We start from the raw sequence: 21,322 nt of genomic DNA on the forward strand, positions 1-21,322 counted from the left end.
TAGGTGAGGGTGAAATACGTGCAGTATCATTCAGATCTTCATGTCCAACAAAACCAACGAAGAATAAAAGAATGGAGCAGGATACGTGATTTTTGTTTGGCTGCTGGGAAGGGTGTGTGTGTGTGTGTGTGTCTGCACATAGTGTTCTGTCCTAAATTCCTAACTTCTCTCACAGGGCCAGAGGAGGCATTTTACCTGCAGTAGTGGTCCTGCTTATATACGCTGTCTGCTCCAAGGAGACTCTAACGTCCAGCAGAGCTTCTTTTTCATAAGATCATGTGAAACGGAGCACACTCAACAAAACTGTTTCAATAATGTTTCTTACAGCGAGCTAAGAACCAGCTCATCAGCAGTGTAGCTTCTTCCCCTACACTTTAACAGTGTTTCTCCTTTAACTTTGGTATTTTTGTAGGAACCATGGACGAAGTGTTGGCTTCGCTACAGCGTGGACAGATTAAGCTTCGAAAGGTCCCCGCGGCCAGCACGCCGAGCCCCACTGGGGACGCAAGGAGCAGTCTGATGTCTGCCATCCGACAGGGAGTCACCCTGAAGAAGGTGAGATGTTGATACGTTGATCGGCTAGCCTACTGCAGAACGATTGCATCACCGCATGTGTCACTTGGTAAAAATGTGATGACAGTTGGTTATTCACCTGTGGGGAAAAAAAGCCAGTGTGGCTCAGTTTGTGTCAACCCCCCCCCCCAAAAAAAACTTCCAAATATCAAATATCAGTCTTTACTAAAGAATTAATCTGCATGTGAAAATGCTACCTAACAAATGCACAATTTATTTGTGTTTGTGTAATATGCAATCATCGGTGTTTAGGTAAATGTGACACGAGTTTCATTTTCACTAAGGACCACCGGTATTTTTGCTATGAGCCGTTTGCTGTGGACGTGGATCACATAAATTAAACCTCGTTTGTTCTCAGTGTACAATATTTCTTTTTACTGACCGACTATTAATGGTGAAGAACACATTCGTGAGGTAGTTAAGCTATAGGAGCTGTCACAAAAAGCCGTTCACGTCCTAATTTTTGATAGGAGACATGCTGTATGGGAACTTTGAGTGCACTCTTGTGCACAACAAACAGCTCCCCCGTGTGGATTCTTTTTTAGCGCAGCAAAGGAGTGAATTATTGAACAGTGCTAGTAAATTTAAAATTGGGTATTTTGCTTCTAATTTTAAACGAATGGTCAATGAAGCTGTTCACAGGTTGTGTGTGTAAATTCCTTTTTTATTTTATGAGAATGCAGACGTCTCCTTTATAAGCCCAGAAAGCTGATTTTGTGGATGTGGATGATGTTACCCAAGTGACCTCTTCAGCGCTTCACCCACTGCAAACCCTACAATGCAGATCAACAGAATCAACTTTCACAAGTATACATGCAACATACTTTAGGCTCTTCCCTTATTTCCCGAGGAGCCACCACAGCGGATGGAGCCACATATTTGATTTGGCACAGATTTTACACCACACGCCCTTCCTGATGCAATCCTTCCATTTATCCAGGCTTGGGTCCAGCACAGGGAGTACACTCGCTTGTGACCCCCTGAGGCTGGATCTGTGTCTCCTTCTGGTCTCGACCCAGGGATCTTTCACATATTAGACAAATGTGCTAAACTGCTGCACCGTGGAGCCACAGTTATGCATACGTAAAAACCTATGCTATAACAGACTAGAATACATTTAGCTGTTCTAGTTCCAGGGTCGGGTGTTATCCCAACGGGGTCATTGCTATGTAGCTCTCTACTATAATGTTATTAGCTACTTTTTTGGTACTGATTACAGATTTCACAGCAGGCGCTAACTTAAAATGTGAACTGTATTTCTTTGCCGTTGCGTAGGTGGTTCCTGCACGAGCAGAAGTCCCGAGCGGCGGAGACAACGAGCTGGAGCGCAGCATCAAGGCCGCCATGATGAGGATGAAGAAGGTGGCGGCTGATTCGGATGAGGACGACAGAGGGGACGAAGAGGGACGCAGTGCAGACTGGGATAGCTGAGAATGCGTGCGCACTCACGCCGATGAAGCTGCCGTCTTATGTTAGCTCCTCTCAGTCTTCCTCACAGTTATGAGCTTCAGCTCATTGTTGCCAATTTTCCATCGGAAAACAAGAAGAAAAAAAAAAGCTGCTTGTTTGACAAGAACAGGATTACGCCTCCTCAGACTTAAACGTTGCAGTTTGTTGAAGTTGTTGCACATTTAATCCCTTTTGTGTGTGTGTGTGTATGTGTGTGTGCTTTTGTTTTGTAGCCCTGAAACGCTGTAATACATCCAACACTGCAACTAACTAGCGAGCGGCAGAATCAGGACTTACTCTCCTCTAAAACACTTTCCAATTTTCAGAAATCCCAGTGAGAGCGAATGAGCCGCTTTGTTTTTAACGCTCCTCTAATTATTGAATTTCTCCCAAATCTGTGCCCGAAGGCCTTTTGTGACAGTGTCACACAGCAGGGGGGGAGTGGGGTGGGAGCTTGTGCTGCGGGCGGTGAAGACAACACTACGCAAATTGTCGTTTCGCTCGCACCGCTCGGTCTGATCTCATCATTTTGAATGTAATTAAATTTGAACAATTGTTTATTTAACCTAACCCCAGTAAGGCTACAGCCACGTGAAGGCAGCGCTGTTAATCATTCAAAGCCTGCGTGTCTGAAGTCTTTGTCGCTGTTTGCGTTGCAGGCCGTTTCACGCTGCCCGCAATTTTCCCCTTCTCATGTCAGAATTTTGGGAACGCTTTAGGATTAATCAAAGGGCACTTTCGAAGTGAAATACACAAAGACAAATTGAGAATATTAGGCTTTAATTTAAGTAATGGATTAAAAAAAAAAAACATCGCAAATCGCTGTGTGATCTAAAGAAAAGGAAAACGGGGGAAAGGTTCCTGTTGTTTAAGGCAAATTGACCTTTCAACCTGTGACAGCACATTGCTTTGTTTTGGGGAGTTTTCCCTCCTCAATCTTTACAAGTGTTCCTTACCTGAACCTGTCAAACAGTTAAACTGTGTGATAGCAGCATTAAATGCTTTACAGGATGAATTCAATTTTAGTTTTATGAGTTAATGATGTTCGAGGCCGACACCTGCATTGCTGTGTTTTAATAATAAACTAAGAGGCATCAGGTCGTCATCAAACGTTGGCGTTCCTTTTTCCCTCCACTTTCATTCAAATACATTCATCTGAGCTCTTTGCCACTTGCTTTGCTCACGCTGGTCCCCGATCTCCAAAGTCTTACCTGTGCCCAGGCCCTCATTCTTTAAACAAAGTCACATCAGACCTGCACCGGTGAACCCCTGGCGAGTGGGCTTTGGTGGATGAAGCCCACAGTGATGAGTCACAAAGTAATGTCCATCCTGGCAGCGCTCGCTCTCACACATCGGTCTCCTGCAGTGACAGCTCAGACATCCCCAGCCAGCTGCGATTGAGTTTATTCAGCTCTGCGTACTTAAGAGAAGCCACCGTTTTTGCGGGGCTGCTGTCAGTCTGTGTGCAATCTGTTTGCAACATCCACGCGATTCAGGTGGAGACGGGTCACGCACCTCGGGGTGGGAGGGAAGGCGCACACGGGGGTATTTAGACGAACACCTCCATCCAGTATAAACAGAAATTTCAGCAGCCTGTTACTATGGCAACAAGAAGTGTCAGCGGTAGTGGCCTGCAGTGCCATATCGCTCTCTTGCTCGCTCTCTCGCTCACATGTACAGAGCAGCATAGTCTCTTGATGTTTCACCAACTCGCCCACTCGTCACCAGTCACACAATGAGAGCTGAGAGTCAGACAGCGATGACAGCAGAGAGAACGAGAGGCCGTTTTTGCTCTACCAGAATCGATTGGGAGCGAGGCTGAAAGTTGAGGAGCAGAAGTACAATTTTTTTTTTCAAATTGGTATTTAAGCCCTAATTGTGTGTAATGAGATCCAGAGTTGAAACTTTAAAGCAGTGCTGACATTTAGCAGATCATTATCAGTATGCGTGTCAGATATATGGTCAAAATGGCGACCTGCTGGTGGCGCCAAACAAAAAGACTTAAGGGTGACTTAGGTGAGAAGGGTTCATCCTAAGGTGGGCATGACTATCTACCCAGATTTCCTGCTTTCATGGCGGTCCATTGTGTAGTTTGTTACTCTGGCTGACAGTGTTCAGGTGTTCAGTAAGGCTGCAAACAGTCTGGGAACCTATCTGCTGACCTCAAGGACATTCATGTGTATTCATGTGACATTAATTAAAAAATAAATTGTTCATAAAATTAGTAAAATAGTAAAAAATGTTCACCACACCATTTTTTTGTTTAACTTAATATACATTTGCTGACCACTTTGTTGGGTACACCTGTTCAACTGCTCATTATTACAAATACTGTATCTAATTGGCCAGTCGCATGGTAGCAGCTCAAAGCCTTTAGACATCCAGACATGACCAGGTCGACCTGGTGAAGTTCACCCTGAGCCTCAGAATGAAGAAGAAAGTGACTTTGAAAGTAGCACTCTTGTACGGCCATCTCTCGGGTTTACAGAGGATGGTGTGAAAAAAAGACAAAGTGCTGAAATCATGAGCGACAGTTCTCTTGGCAAAAATGCCTCAGCAGCTGAAGACCACACCAGGCGCAACAACTACCAGCTGAGAACAGAAACGGAGGCTACAGTTCACACAGGGTCACTAAAACTTGACGACAGGAAATTAGAAAAATGTTGCTTGTTCCGATGAGTCTCGATTTCTGCAGCAAAATTCTCATGGAGTCCGAATTTAACAAACGTGGAAAAAGAGATTCACCTTGCCTCCTATCAGTGGGTCAAGGTAGTGGTGTAAATCCCTCAGTACCAGATGAATATTGTGTACCCATCTTCTGATGGCTACTTCTAGCAAGATAATGTGCCATATCAATAAGCGCAAATCATCTCAAACTGTTTTTTTGAACAAAATGAGTTTACTGTGCCCGAATGGCCTCCACAGTCACCAGATTTTGCTCCAGCAGAGCACCGTTGGGATGTTGTGGAACATCATGGATGTGCAGCCGGCAAATCTGTGTGACGGTGTCAACTCAATATGCAGCAAAATATCTGAGGAATGTTTCCAGTACCTTGTTGAATCGGTTCCATGAAGAATGAAGTCAGTTTTGAAGGTCCAACCTGGTAACGTGTCTGTTACGGTGTTTCCACAGCTGTCTGAACTTTACTAAACTCTGAACCAAAAACAATTCTAAAAATGAGGAGTCTCCATATCGGAGTCTCTCATTTAAATAATGTCATTGTTGGTTGTTATTCAGTTGTAGCAGTTTTCTCTTTTTTGAATCACTCAAATGTCTTTGGATTCTGCACTGTTGGCTGCACAAAAGACGTCTTTTCAAAACGTCTCAGATTTGACTTTTTTTTCCCTTTTACATTTCATATAATAAACAAAGTGATTCATCAAAAAAGTCCGAGTAATTTGCAGTGAAAATCATAGCTGCATTCCTACAGCAGTTAATTTCCAATTGACTGAATTAATTGGTCAATTATCCCATCATTTTAACACTAAATTGGTGCTTAAACTGCATATTGATTAATTTCCTCCTTGTAAACCAGCTGATCTCTGAAGGTGAAAACAAATTAGACTCTAAATGGGAGTCCAGTTTCCAAGGGTCTGATTGTTTTTTTTCTTGTTTTTTGTTTTTTTTAAATCAACCAAGTAAAACTAGTACATCCCTCAGTCCATCATTCACACAGTTATTTACACAAGAAAAATAAAAGTCAGTAGGATTAAGTTACCAAGGCAACCTGTCCTCTGATCCACTACTGCAGTTATTTTCTCTGAGCTCGGAGGACGTTTAAGGTGTTTTCCATCAGTCCTCAAACCAGCTTTTATCTTTATGTGCTTTATTTGTTCTAATCTCAGAAATTGATACATCATTGACTGATTGAATCCCACCTCATCTGCTTTGCTTATGCGTGGATTACAGCTATATTTAGTGGTATGTAAATCGTGCGGTGGCGGAGCTTCTGTGCTCGACGGGACTCAGCTCTGGCACTGTAGGTTCATTCCACCTCCTCTGTGCTTCTCGTCCAGGAAAAATGCCTCAAGACTTATAAAATGTCAGGCAGCGTGTTTGTAAGCTTTTTTTTTTTTTTTTAAGTTTCTTACACAGAACCCACAGCACTAATATGCAGCTAAGTAGGTATTAGGGAAACCTCCCATCTTCTCTCTGTGGAGCCCTTTCCAAAATGTATCCCCCTACAGAAAAGACACTAACTCAGCAGTGTAATTAAACTAAATTTTACCAATTGTCAGTTCTATTGTACAATATTGAACAGGAATCACAAAAGTGCACAAGAGGCATCGGTTCAAAAGGAAGGATCATACATCGTGTTATCCAGATTCAGGTGAGTTACAAACAGGAGGGCAAAACAGAAAAAGAAAAAAAAAAATCCCTTCATTCGATATCTCAACTTTAAGACAAGATTGAAACTGATGAAAAATAAAGACTTAGTATTATAGAGTAAATATGTCACTTCAACATGTGCCTTTGATTTCAAATGGAGCAAGTTTCAAGATGGACTTCCTAGAAGCAGCTGTGGCACCATCCTGAAAACCTCCTGACTTCTTTAATATGTTATCGTACACCCGTGGAGACATTAGGTTAAGGTTGATTTACTTCTTACGTTCTAAAAATGGTCGTTGTAGAGAGGCACCAAAAATAAATAAATGCATAAAACATCCCTCTCCCCTTGCAAAAAACAAAACAAAATTTTGACAAGTTTTTAGTGAAAAGCCCCATGCCATCTAAAGTGAAGTACACTTTCACATCATCCACCCATCGAGCAGCACCAAGTCCCCTCACCCAAAAATAACCACCACCATAACAAAAACCGAGTGTGTAGGAAGCACATCGAGAGCCTTGGAGACATCTTTGTTCTGCAAATGAGCAATACTACTGCGCGCACACACAAAGTCCTTTAAACACTACACTCATGGCTATACGGGGTTCCCAATATTATTCTGGATGTTCTGGAAGGAAAGCTCCCGGGAAAAGTTTTTTCCTTCTTTAATCTAATCAAAAAAGTGTTTACATAAAAGAGAGTTGATAAAGTCAGCTGAGGGCTCTTAATTTTTATTTATTTATTTATTTTTAAACATGGCTTTCATCATTTACGTTTCTCATCTCATTAACATCCTCGGGGTGTGCATGCTTGTCTCCTTTTTCATCTCAGTTTATTAGCAAGAATTTTAATGTATCTTCAGGTTTCCTCAACAAAAAAAAAGAAAAAGAAAAGTTGTTATTATGGTGATGGTCATCGATTGGCCAGTTCTCCTCACCAGGTAGGTTTAAGCTCACCTGGAGGCACTTTGTGTCACGGCCATTTGTCACATATGTGCATATAATCTAATAAGTACAAACTGTCTTCCAACACACCTGAGATAGAAGAGAGGCAACAGCGAGGACAGCCTGTACAAAGATTTCATCTTTAATTCTCGAGCGGGACACAAAGATTAACACCAATTATTACTTGAGTGATGCTGAGCAGCATTGTCTCTGTTGTTCATTTTAGCCCTTTAAGTCCCCTCCTCTACTCTAAGCTCAGACTTCCTTGTGCAGAAGTGCTGCCTTCAGGAAAAAAAACAAAACAGAAGAAAGACAGATGGACAGAATCTAAGAACCCACCACCGGCTTTTTAAACCTGTTTTTCCCCCACAGAAACGGTTAAGTAAGCTCAAAGTGTGACTCTTGATTTAGTTTTGCAATGCCAGCACACGAAATTGAGCCATTTGGTGGAGTGCACTGGCCTTCCTCCCTCCTTTTAGTCTGCCAGTCTCTCTCTCCCTCTCTCAAAAACATCTTTCTCACAAGGTAGTGTTTATTAGAAGCCAAAGCTGAATTGTGTCTGTGTGGACGTCACCTTGGGGGAATAGGTGCCACACAGTTTCTGCCCTGTAGTGAATCCTTCGTACCTGACCTCCGACCCTTTTAGCTCAGTGCTACTTTTCCTCAGTTATCAGCACCCAGCTTAGACAGCCCCTGCCTGAACTCTTGCAGCTCATCTAGCTTTCCATCTAGAACATCCATCAACTTCTTCAGCTCGATCTTCATGTTTCCTTGCTTTTGTCGGCTGTCGTCTATGTCCAGCTGAAGACCCTCTATTCTCCCCTCCAGCTCCTTGTTTCTTGTCTCTGCAGCCTGTGGAAAGATGTCGGGAAAACATTAACGTTAACATTTGATGTATCAGCACAGCTGGTTTGTTGTGTGTGTTTGAGCTGAAATGAGCAAGAGCTTTTTCACTTGCAGTAACAAACAAAAGCCTTCCCATGTTGCATGTGCAGCTACACAAAGAGAGAGATCCACTTGCTGTAGGTTGGGACAAAGCGATGGGAAAACATTTATGTGAAAGAAACGTGTTTGCATATGTGAATGGGACATGAAAGTGAATCTTTCAGACTAACAGGCAACACGAGTGACATGTTAATAATGCTGAAGATAGCAATGAAGGGAGGGATTTAAAATAGGAGTGCTAAAAGGGTGTTGCGCCTGCATGACTATGTTCCAGCTGACTCCTGAAACCTGATCTCCATGAGGGCTGTCATCTTTAAATAGAGGGCAGCCGTAACCACAAACACAGGGGTAGAATAGGTAGACTTTTTTTTTTTTAAAAAGCATCAACTCTGCACCAGCAAAGATAATTTTTTACAGCATTTCTGTCTAAATTGAGTCAGATTCAGCTTTAGGCTCCATAGTTGGACAAAAGGTATTGGAGAAACCCCATCGTCTATGCCTCTTCTCAGTTTGGATAACTGGTTAGATAAACTCCGGCTTGAGCCATTTTTGCTGTCTTTCACCCAGCTGGCTGCTGCAGAGACAAACCATGCCGTCGAGCGTTGTAAAGCACAAGAACTTCAGGCATGCCACTGTTGGTTTTATTCATCACTCCATGCCCAGATTGAAATGGCAGCACATGTACTGACAGCTTGGACGATAAAAATCCCGATCTGAGTCAGTCAGCACAGGGCGACATGAGCGTCAGTATCAATGCAGCTCATGTCAGACTTGGCACTAACAGGACACACGGTGATCCAAAGAGCCTGGCTCTTCTAGTTCTACAGAAAGTCTGATATTATTCAGCGAGGAGTCAGCTTTGAAGAACAGGTGCCCTTTGTTACAAAGAAGACGTGAGGCTTCTCACAGGCACAACCCACACACCTACAGAAATGTTATAAGAGCTGATCATTAAAGCTTTGAGCAGAGCTCTCAAACTACTTCAGCTGTTTTTATAGCAAAAACAGATCAAATCTGCACCAGCAGGAAACTAATAAGCTGTGACAGAGACATATCTCTGTTCCACTGAAGAGGGAGAAAAAAAAAAAAAAAAAGAACCCTTTTCAAAGAGGCAATAATCCTCTCTGCGTTGTACTGGGGACGGACCTTTATTATTAGATACAGTAACGACGACAATGTGCGTTAGTGAGACACGTGATAGGAATGTTGTGTCACCAGCCCTCAGGCAGAATGATGAATAGCAACTCTTATTGTCTACCTTCATCTGAAAGCGCTGCTTACGCCTCAGAGCCCGAGTGTTAGCTCGCTGTGATAGCCATTGTGTCCTCACGTGTGTGTTAGGTCTAGACAACTCTCAGCCTGGTCTCTGTACTCTGCAGTAAATCACACCTGAGGGGGGGTAAAAACTAGGGCTTGTGCCGGGTGCTTTTGAACGTACCTGCAGTTTCGAAGTGATGCTCTCACACTCCGACATGAGCTGAGGGATTATTTCTGCCTGCTTCCTCAAGTTCTCCAGCTCCTGGGAATAATGTTAATAATAAAAAAATGTAAAATCCAGCAATTCCGATGTCAGTCAGGGTCTTAGGAACAATCTAAGTTATTTAGCTGAAGGACCTTTGAAATTTTAAATAAATCATTCTTAATTGCTTTTTTGTATAAAAGTATGTAGATAGACTGACAAGAACAGCACCCAGATAAAACGGGACATTTAAGCCAGTAATTAACTGCTTGCCAAGAAAAGAAGAAAAAAAAAGTGTGATGCCCAGCACAAACCCTGGAACATAATTACAGTCATGATTTTATGTCAGTGTTAATTAAGGTGCACCATCCTTTGTAAATAAGCCAACCAGGAAAAATGAAAAAAGGTCAAAGTGGTACAAAGAAGGCAAAAAGGACATCAAGATCAAGAGATAGCCTTGTGATCATGCCTCTGTCTCCTTCTCAGGTAAACATCTCAGTTACTGCTCTGAAAACCTCCTCCCTGCTTTAAGCAAAACACTATGCGGCTTCATGGCATCTGTTACCGCTTCGAGCACATTTTCGCCAAGTAATAATTGCTTGAGTCTTTGTAGTTACCTGCAGCGGCTTTGTTCTGTTAGTTCACCGCTGGCCAGCACAGGGGTCACAGCAGTCAACTCTTAATAATTCATAGGCACACTTTTAAGTTTGAGGCGATGAGGATGTGGATTTCTAGACAGGGAGGGGGTGAGTCACTGTGCAGGTGAGCCTCTGTGGGCCGCCTGCGGCAGCAATGGTGTGCACACAAGGAGACTTTCTCTGCAGACCCCATGGTCGGTGTTCACAGCGTTATGGAGGATACACAAGAAAGGCAAAGCCGAGCTCCCAAAGGATGCCATTCTTTGCTCATCATCTTTCAAATTCAGCTCCAGCTCTTTGAACTACTTCCCTTCCTCTTGTTGTGTAAAATATATACCGCCTTCGAAGGAATGATTTATACGTTCTATTAATACTCTGGCCGCCATGTGGTAAACTAGAATATCCCAGACACTCTTTACCTCAGGCGATCTGAATGGGACACAGTAAAGCTGTTATTGCCACTGAATTGAAAGAGAGGGCATTGCACTATATGAGACAGATGCACAGATGACCCCAAACCAGAAGTATATAAAAATGCATACATATCCTACTTATGGTTTTCACACGTTACTGATTGCGTCTCCCTTTCTTAGCATCGACAGGGAGACGCAGTCGCTGCTGAAAAGGGCAGCAAGACTCTTAGATTGGCAGAAGTCAGTTCTAATTTGTCTGCGGTCAGAAAACGGCATCTAACCAGCAATAAGCAAAGGTTAAAATGCCGCGTGGTCGCACAGAGTTCATCCTCATTAGAAAGAACAGCGCCATTAGGCCGTGCTGAGCTGACAGTCGGCTAGTTTGGATTATGGATGATTAATGTAGGAGACACAAGGTGGTTTCTTTCAGGTTTGACTAGAGTGGATTAATTTTTAATTTTTTTAACAGTACAAAAAACCCCAAAACAGTTTGATCAATCAAATTGAGACAACGGGGCTGTCTGGGATTAAAATTGGAAAAAATTAAAAAAAATTAAAAAAAATAAATCCACACAAAACCCAAAGCAGAATCTAACATTTCCTATTGAGGCCTAATCACTTCCTCGGGGAAATAAAAAGGCACTAGAACTAGTTTGTAAAACCAACTCTCCATTGCAGCTCTGCAGACCGACCATTGTGATGCACGTCTCACCTGCTCCTTTTCCTGTAGCTCAGCCTCCAGCTCCTTTACCCTCACAGTCAGCTGGGCGTTTTTCTGTCTCTCTTGATTGGCTTCATTGCACTGGGCTTCTAGTTCAGCAATCTAAAATACAGAGGGGGGGGAGGGGGGGGGGAGTTAAAAGAAAAATTAGGCATTTTTCTTAAGCTAATCAGATTTTTTTTAACATATTCCTCCTTGTTAAGCGGAAGCCTGGATTTGTTGTAGAGTATAATGGCAATTTCAAAACTGATACCAACAATTAAAAAAAGGAAGGGTTAGAGAATAACACTGGTACCACACCAGCCCAGCTGCAGAAACAGCCCACGTTGATTATGAAACTAAAATGATTCTATTTTTAGCAGACTGAGACTGCAGGCAACACAGAAGCTAATGAAATGTACAGTACCTACAGTGTTTTGCTCTGTACAGATTTTGACCAAACCCGTGGCAGAGAACTCTGTGTGTGCAGTTTGTGATAGAGTTTTCTTCTTTTAAAGCAGCGGAAACGGTTTATCAAACCTGTCACTTTTTCCTCAATCAATGGGCTAGTCTACATTGTTCAACTTCCCCGTAGGAGTGCATGAGTGTATTACCTTGTTCCTGAGCGTGTCACTCTCCTCCTTGCAGGCACTAAGCTGTTTCTTCCAGCTCTCTACATTAGCTGAAGACTCCTGCAGTGCATCCACCAGCCTGGCATTATTTTCTCTTAAAGTCTGAAGCTCTGTTTCCCACTTCTTGGCGTTGGTGTTGCTGTCAGACAGGAGCGACAGAAAGAGATCCAGCAGGAGAGTTATTAATGGAAGTAAAATTTTATTTCAACCACTCCGTTTTGAAAAGCTTGTGAGTGCCAACACGGAACATATTTCTACAAACTCCTTCCAGACACATCTACTTAATTAGTATTGCTGCACATTACGCTGTTGAGAGATGTTTAGACCACAATAAAAAAAAGAAACAAAAATTTAAGCTAGAAGTAGAAAAAATTCCACCCAAAATCCTACAAACTGGCAGCAGCATGTGATTTGTTATCTTTCATATCACAGTGAGTGTATTTCTATCTTATCGATAAGGATGGGGAGATATGTGATGTATATTTAGTATGCATCACTGTCCCCACTTCCTTATGCATGGCTGGGTTGAAGTGTTTTGCTCTATCATCAAATGTGGACAGACTGGCATCGCAGCATTCTGCAGTCCTCTGCTGTTTCACTGCTGTGACACTCTCCAACAAAAACAAAATCCAACAGTTCTGTGAATGCATGGGAAAATGCACACAGAGAGACAATTTTACATCCAGAAGCTAGAGATATTTAGATGACCTTATAAGAAGTGAAGCGCTTCCTTCAGCAACTGTTTCATATCAGTGTTGTATTAAATTCTCAATTATGACTTTTTGATTTTGTAGGTTTGTTTATTAGGATAATTCCTGAAAAGAGCTCTGCAATCAAAATTTGGACTTTATTAGTTTACCAAAGGAATTTTAATAAGTGAACTGGTCAAGATAACCTCAGATTCTTTAGATATACAAAGGGAGCACTGTAGAGTGACATTTATGCAGTGTGGTTGTTGTTCTCAGCTGGTGCTTTGAGAAAAAAAAAAAGTATGTAAGGAAAAAAAAAAAAACATTAAAAAGAAACAAAACAAGTCAGAAAATAATAATCCCCGGGCATGCATTTACTTTAATTTTTTATAATTATTTTATAGTTTCATCTTAACGATTTAGCACAAGTACAAACATTTGTTACAAAGCAAACATATATGCCAAGAACGGCACCACTATAGCTCAGCTGGTTAGGCAGGTTAAGCAGGAAAGGCTGCAGTGGCCTTTGTGTAATTAGTACCAACTTGCAGTGACTTTTTCAACTTTGTCAGTTTCTTTCTAGGGAAATTAATGAGAACTACAAGATCTGTAAAAATGAATTGTTATCCACACCACTCATGCAAATGTTAATGTAGTTCTTACTTTTTTTAGGGGTCTGTTGCTGCCAGTAAAAATTTGCAATCCCCTCCAGTCCACCCGCACATCTGGATCAAATAAATCCAATATGATATGGGATTTTATTTTATTATTATTTTTTCCCCCAATTTCCTCACTGTGGTTTTAATTGACTCTGATGGCCCGGGGCCCAGGGTCATTTTAATCCCATCTGGAATCACATCTGGCATTTCATGCAATTACCAATTTGTACACTCTACATCTGGATTATAAAGCCCAAATAACCAAACGGTGGACTGGAGGAGCATCACTCTTTGGATTATATGCTTTCTGAGCCCTTTTGGAGTCATTACTGCTCTAAGTAACAGCAATAAAATAAAGAGAGAGAACATACGAGCACAGTTTAATATGCATGAGTGTGATCAAGAGCTGATATGATCTGGATTGGGTTTACACACTTGCATGCTTGTAATATAGTAGTTTATATGTATAATATAATAAATATTGAGCAAGCTGTTCGATTGGACGAGTGTCATGCCATAATTATGCAGTACCTGTCTCACTGAAGTGTGTCCAATCTGCTTATTTTACATTCAAACAGCCAGATTTCAAACACCTGTGTGGTTTCTGTTTGATGCCACAAGAAAAGTTTATACAGCACTTGCATCAGCAGCAGCAGCTGCAGGCCAAGCAGTGTGAATTTTTATTACTTTTTATTTATTTGGTTGTGATGAAACAGTTGCAGAGAAGTAAAATCAGTTATAAAGTATGTGTTTTAGTTGGTTTGCATCATCACACAGTACGAAAGTTCTTGTTTGAACCAGCTGTTTCCAATTCGATTTTTCTATTTTTATTCTTTTTTTAAAAACTGAAAAAAGAAAATTGTTGGAAAATGTGTTTTCATTTGGTGAATACAAATTTAAATATGAGCACTTTGATGCAGCCCGGGATGTGAATCTTGAGACTGATATTTAGTAGATTTGAAACAGGATTTAATCACATATGATTTCACATTAAGTTGATGAAATAAAAATCTTACCTCTGCTCTACTGCACTCTTGAGACGTTCATTCTCACTCTGTAGGAGAGCAGCCTCCGGACCGACGTGAGAGATTTTCTCATCATCTGTCCCATTAATGCTGGATGCCTGGTTGGTTGAGGGTGTATCACGACCAGATTCCGACTGAGAAATTGAGGGAAACTTTTGTTTCAAAGCAGGTTTTAAGGAGGCCTGTGGTTAACATGCAGCCACCTAAAAGGGTCTCATGGGTTAAAAGACAGAACTCTATCTCAGAAATCCTGCTCTCTGAAAAAGGGCCCTAGGCTTCTTTTGGCAAAACGCCCTGAAGACGTCAGCTATGACAGCCAAGGATTGAGGGTAAATGCTTGCCAGTATCTATCATGTCATATGGGCCAGAAGCTTTGTGTGCTTCAGGGCTGATCCTTAGCACCTGGAGCCAGAGCGAGTAGAAAGCAGGCATGTTAGTTGTGGGTGACTGTGGCATGAACCACTAACTATCATTATCATTTATGTAGATCTGAGCAAATTTACTGTCACTGTTTATAGCTTCCTTATCCTCTAAGTTACTGTTGTGCCTGCAAGGTAGTAAGGACGATCTTTGACCTCTTATTCATGACGGCTCACACTACTCCACGATTCCGTTGTAATATTTAAACACGAGATCCATTAATATTTGAACATATTTACATACATAATTATGCCACAGAAGCCATTTCTAAACACAGAAAGTGTATCATTTGGTGCTTGTGAAATCATTTCTCATTTTCTCTGTGGCCCTGTAAGCTTTCTGGAAGCCAACACACTGACTGTAGATGAAACGGGTGGAAAGCCAAGGAGATGAAATGAATCAGACTTTCATACGGCACAGAGATATTATTTACCTGGGAGTGATTACTCAATGTCTCCACCTTCTCTTGAGATTTGTCCCTTGCTAGCTTAGCCTGTTCTTTTACCTCCTGGAACTTCTCAGCAAACTGAAAGTACAAGAAGACATGTCAGGAAGCTGTGGTTATTAGTGGCAAGGCGAGGTTCATTTTTAAACATTATCTAAGGATGGTGAGGATCCGCGATACCCTTAAATATATATCTGATCGTTCCAGTTCTCTATCAATTTTAACTGATAACAAAGCTGCACTTTTCCACACTTTGATTTTACCACAGATTCTACTACTATTACTACTACTATTAATAATAATAATAATAATAATGATGATAATAATACATCAACAACTACAATAACATTAATAATAAAGAAAAGCTAACCATTTAAAAAAACAAAAAAACAAAACAAAACACAGACTCAGTTTAAGCCCTTCAACCTCCAAAGCATGATCCCCTCTTGAAAACAGTTAAGAGCCCCTGATCATAATGTCAGAGAGGCTGACTGTTAGAATAAGGGCTCAGCAGGTTAACTATACAACATTTTAAATTGATTCTGTGATTCTGGATTTTACTTTAAACCAGCAAAGAGAATCAACGAAAGGGGAAATGAGCCATCCATCAGCTTTATGAAGGATCTGCTACAAAAACCTCTCACTTTTGTGAGCTGCTGCTCTGAAGCGAAGCCCAATCCAAACACGGTGTTGGCCCTGCTGTCGGCCCACTGGCCAAACTTCTGTGATGTCTTGGTGAACGTCATGTTGGGTGTGATTGTGCTGTTGATGATGACCTGTTGGGAAATAACACAGATTTTCTAAGCCTATAAGAGACCATACTTTATCAATACAGAGTACAGTTAGAGTCATGTGTAATCCTCCCAGCATAGTTCTCAGGTCTTTCTGACACTCCTCATAAAAATAACTGATGTTGGATTTCAGCAGTACAGAGGTTGGAAAATTATGCGTCTCATTCAGCCAAGACATATTACAGAAGCTGTTCCAGCAGCTGCATTCACATAATAAATAGGCCCACCAATTTAATAAAGGACAATCCTCTATTGTAGCTCCATTCACACCAGACTACACCTGTAATATGCTGATGGCTGTATGCCAGTGCCCACTCACGGCATATTTATTATTTCTTTTAAAATGATCCAATCATATAAAAAGCAGATTTATAAGCATGTCTCTGAAATATATAGCAGTTATGTGTTCACAGAAAAAAAAACACTTTCTTAAAGAGTACTAATCTTTGATTATTGTTAAACCAGAGGGCACACAAGGTTTCCACATTTATAATTTAGGATGCTGAATAGCAAACACTTTGTCAACCCAGAGTTTTAAAGTTTCGACATTGTCGCGTGAATCAAACGTACCATTTTTAATACACTCCAATAACCTGTGTGGGACATTCATGTGTTCCCTTAATGTTTAAAGGGTCACAACAGAAGATGGATTTGCACCTTTGATTCGGCAAAGATTTCACACAGGATGACCTTCCTGATGCAACACTACCATTTATCCAGGATTAATTATCCTAAAGCTTATTAACATCAGGTTTGGTTAAGGATTTATCATACACCAGCAATCAGGTTGAGCTATTTGCAAAAGTCTTTATTGCATATTCAGCTCCACGCAAAAGACCTCCACTACTTTGTGATACTGATTTAAATAAAATAGTCGCAGACCGCTGCCTCTCTCAACTCACTCGTTTCATTCCCCAATTACAAATAAAGTTTTGTTCACTAAATAATTTACATGCAAATGTAAAAAGCACACACAAATGGAAAAACACTGACTGCTGACCCGCTAACCTCTAAGCAGTTGAAGTACAGTCTCTATATTTGCCATGGTATCCATTCACCTGTTGTAGCCATGCCGCAACTCAGATGCCAGAAAACATCTGCTGCAGTCTAAAATTGTAACGGGTGCATGTGTCAGTGAAGAAAGCAACACGTGTCTAAACACCATGTCAGCCTGACTTCACCGATTTGTATATCGCATCACAGTTCATATAGACAACTCTGATCCTCTGTGATGCTAGGTGTGCATGTAAACACAAGCAGCTTTGATTTATTGCTGCATGCACACAAACCCAGTCTCACTACAGAGATATAACAGAACTTAAAACCAGCACACGCAAATTATCCCAACGATTAAGAAACAATAGAAGACAGTCTAATGGCAGAGCAGCCCTTGTTTCATAGCAACATGGCTCTGAATACAGGATCTGAGGATTTAAACTGCTGACAGACTCGTGTCCCATTCTACGCCCCCACTGTCTCCCTCTCCATCTTTTTAGTGGCTGAGGTGTTAAAACTATTTATACCACATCATTACTGGACACAGCGAGCCAAAAAGCAGAGGAGCCTGAGCGAGCGGAATAAGGATCATTAGTACGCAATTAATGTTTGTCCTCTATTTAGATCAATGCTAATGGCGCCTAGGGAGAAAGATCACAACAGGTGAACAAAAAAAAAAAAAAAAAAAAAAAAAGGACGACCATCAGGCAACACAGCTAAAGATTACAACTGCAATCTTTGATGCAGGCATCATTCCCACATCAAGGGTTTATAAGGAGACTGGCAATTTACCAAGGCACTGCTAATCTGATCTTAAAAATCATCACTCTTTCAGAGGCTTCTTCAAAACAAAGGTGACCCAATTTCCCCTGGAGTGGAACCTGGGTAAAGCCTGAACAACACTCCTACGTCTCATCTCTAGCAGTGAAGTGAATATTTAACAGGGCTCATAACTCTGGCTCAAAGAGAAGTGTTAAGATAAGATGAAACTTTAATGATCATTGTGGAAAAAGTGGAGTGCTGCTGCGGAATAAAGCGAAAAAAGGAAGGAGTTAGGTAAACACGCAGTAAATGTCTGCAACCAGCGACGTATAAAATGTGAATTTCCTTTGTAATAACAATCCTCTCTTTTTTTATCTCGTGTGTGATGAATGCTTTCAGATAATTCTCAAAATAATTAGGAGAAATTCTGTTCGTTTTGGGTTTTTTTTTAAGAGGTAGAAAAAATTTTTTCACTAAATTTAATTTTATTAAACAAAAACGTAATGCAAGATAACTCTTGCTATAAGATTTGAAACACAGCATGATGACGTTTATACCACTGAAGCTACACACTACAGGTACAAAGACCTGAACGCAGTCAGTGCTTCTCAAACATTTTACTCCCCGCTAAGTTTTCTTAAAAAATTCATTACCATAAAATTATTTCATAATTAAACGTACAATCGGCATGTGGACTCTTAAATTGCGAGTAATCGGCAGTTCTCTGGGTGAAAATGTAGACTGCTTTGAGGTGAAGACAATATCAATAACCACTTGTTATAATCAAGGTAAGCAAAAAAACATCTGTGAAAGTACAACAAATCGACCCTTGAAGCAGATGGGCTACAGACTACACCGGATACCACTACTGTCAGCCAAGAACAGGAAACTGAGGCTATAATTTGCTTGGCCTCAGCAAAGTTGGACAATAGATCGATAAATGTCACCTAATCTGATGAGTCTTGACTTCCGCTTCAACGTTCAGATGGTAGGGTGAGAATTTGGTGTAAACATGAAAGCCATCCAGCCTTGGTTCAGGTTGCTGGTGGTTGTGTAATTGTGTGGTGACATATCAACAGATCTTAAACCCACAGAACTTTTGGGATGTCCTGGAACAGGAGATTATCATCACCTGCAGCCTAGGAATCTGCAGCAATTGCATGATGAGGCATTTCTGAAGGCAAGAGGGATTTATTTCTCCCCGGTTTTTTCTTTGGTTTTTTTTAAAAACCAAACAATAAAGCAATGTCAAACTATTCCATTATTTTCTGCCATCTTGAATACATCTCATTGCTGTTTTATACTATATATTAATAAAGAAAAACACTGAGACTAATTAAACTACATACCTGTAACTTGATACCTACTGAACTAAAAGTATCTGCAGAGAAAAGCTCAGACATTGCATTTACAGTATCATCTGTAATGTAACATGGGATACAAAGTTACCCCCACGAGACCTGTGACTGTATGTTTGGCACGCATATGTAAACGACCCAGTGAGCAAGCCAATGAGAGAGTGGGAGGGTGTGACGGAGGAAAGGGAGGGGGTGCAGAGTGACGCTGGCAGCTGTGTGGATGGTGAGCCGGGCTGTGGATCAAGTGGCACAGGAGGCACAGAGTGAAGCTCGGCAAGCTAATGGCCTGAGGGTCAGCTGGAAACTCAGAGACAGCCAGGAGGTTATAAGGGAAAGCTTCCTCGGCCGATTAGGTGTCTGCAGAGTGCACAGAATCTGCAGAGTCAGTGATTAGGAAAGGAGATGTAGAACATGAGAGATCAGTTATCAAGCACTAAATACCAGATGACTTTTTCATGGTTGGAAAGGAAGAAAAAAAAACAAAAAAAAAAACACACCAGCTGAAGTTATCTACTGATAATTAGGACGAACAGGAAGGAATCTTTTTTTCTTAAAAGGACATACAAAAAAATAAAAATCTGAATTATGGTGACAAATGCGCAGTGAGGATAGTCATTATGATGCTGTGGTATATCTGAAACACAGCCAATGATAGGTGAGACAAAGTCTGCCATGTCCTGTCATTAAACCAGAAAGCAAAGTGGAAAAATTGCAATTGCTCATCAGGTAGAGGTGTGATGCAGATGAAAAAATGTTCAGTATTTCTGTATGTCTGCCAACTGCTTTAATGTCCTGATGCATTTCATCTCACCATATATTAAGAACTGCAAAAAAACAAAACACTGTTCCTCGGAGGTGATGACGCAAGTTTGGTTACCTAACACCACTTTTAACTCAACTTAGCAGAATGTTTTTTGGTTTTTTTTACAGTTTTTGTGTGAATTATATTTGTTTTGTACATCTGCTGATGTTTATGACGCATTTTAGCAGAAAGTTGAATTAATAAGTCTGCTAGTTCAACATCCCGAATGTAGCTTTTGATCTCTGAGAAAGCCAAGACCTTCACAAGGTCTTTGCAGACCTATAAATCCAGGTGTTGCCTGAATAGAGGGTGTATTTGTACCTTGAGTCACAATAAATACAACACTTCTGTGTATTTATCCTTCAAGTCTTGACAGTTGTCTGATGAAGTGCAGCTTTTTCACTGGCAAAAGTTCAAATGCGTGCTCTTAGATTTATTTATTTTTTAATGTTTCCTGTCCTCGTTTGTTTCCCCTGTTGAAAGAGTCACTGATCTGCAGCTTTGTTTACAATACAGAATTTGCTGATGCTGGGACTTCACACTATAAAAGGTTGGTGTAACTGTGTCATAATCCTTATGGATAATTGTGCTGGGACTGATAACAGCCCAGTGCATTCTCTCTGATGACAGCTGGGCATACAGCACAATATCCAATCGACTAGCTTGACGTACCAGACACTGAAAGGTGGAGTGTGCATATCCCCTAGATCCCCAGGTTTATCGGGGAGGGTGTTAGTTTTTTGTTTTCTTGTTCTTAGATGGAAACAAACATTTATGGCTCACAACTTCAAAAAAAAAGGAAAATTTAAAAAACAAAACAAAACAAAACTTAGTGTACTCTTTATGAGCAGATTGATGATAACAGGAAAACTTGACTTTTTGATAGTTTGATACAAACTATGCTGTTTAGGCAAGACCAAAACAACTTTAAAAAGAATGAATAAACCTGATCATCTTGTTTATGTTCCAGCACAATTAACCCTTATTTTTCCACTTTCACAAACAACATGTCACTGGTAGCACTGCACCAAGAATACTTAGCACTTAATAAAATAATTATTTCAGAACCTTCAGGTTTTGGAAATTTTTTTACTCCTTTCTTCCTTGGTATGGGCAAAGCAGCTGAATGCCAACATTTCCCAGCACATTAATGAGCTCTGGCTAGGTAGCAGGATATTAGGGGTGCAACGATATTCGTATCGATATTGAACCGTTCGATACAGTGCTTTCGGTTCGGTACGCATATGTATCGAACAATACAAAATTTGTAATTTATTTTATCAATTTTCCTTCT

General features: G+C 40.9%; 2 protein-coding genes across 3 annotated transcripts in view; one reads left to right on the forward strand and one right to left on the reverse strand.

Annotated features, from left to right (window-relative positions):
- The window catches only part of whamm (WASP homolog associated with actin, golgi membranes and microtubules), a 14,366-nt gene extending 12,174 nt beyond the window's left edge, over window positions 1–2,192 (forward strand). Inside the window, exons 9-10 of the mRNA XM_013915909.1 lie at window positions 382–555; window positions 1,849–2,192. Coding sequence (XP_013771363.1) covers window positions 382–555; window positions 1,849–2,004 — 330 coding nt within the window. The 3' untranslated portion in view covers window positions 2,005–2,192. The remainder of the gene's footprint in view (window positions 1–381; window positions 556–1,848) is intronic.
- A 4,038-nt stretch (window positions 2,193–6,230) lies between these two features.
- Window positions 6,231–21,322, reverse strand: part of homer2 (homer scaffold protein 2) — a 33,747-nt gene continuing 18,655 nt past the window's right edge. For both annotated transcript variants that reach the window (XM_005753037.2, XM_005753036.2), the window contains exons 3-9: window positions 15,964–16,095; window positions 15,308–15,400; window positions 14,446–14,588; window positions 12,064–12,220; window positions 11,462–11,572; window positions 9,678–9,758; window positions 6,231–8,146 (exon numbers count right to left, since the gene is read on the reverse strand). In XM_005753037.2, coding sequence (XP_005753094.1) covers window positions 7,958–8,146; window positions 9,678–9,758; window positions 11,462–11,572; window positions 12,064–12,220; window positions 14,446–14,588; window positions 15,308–15,400; window positions 15,964–16,095 — 906 coding nt within the window. In that variant the 3' untranslated portion in view covers window positions 6,231–7,957. The remainder of the gene's footprint in view (window positions 8,147–9,677; window positions 9,759–11,461; window positions 11,573–12,063; window positions 12,221–14,445; window positions 14,589–15,307; window positions 15,401–15,963; window positions 16,096–21,322) is intronic.

This window comes from Pundamilia nyererei, unplaced genomic scaffold (genome assembly GCF_000239375.1).
Source record: "Pundamilia nyererei isolate P.nyererei 1_Seehausen unplaced genomic scaffold, PunNye1.0 scaffold00395, whole genome shotgun sequence".
Lineage (NCBI taxonomy): Eukaryota > Metazoa > Chordata > Actinopteri > Cichliformes > Cichlidae > Pundamilia > Pundamilia nyererei.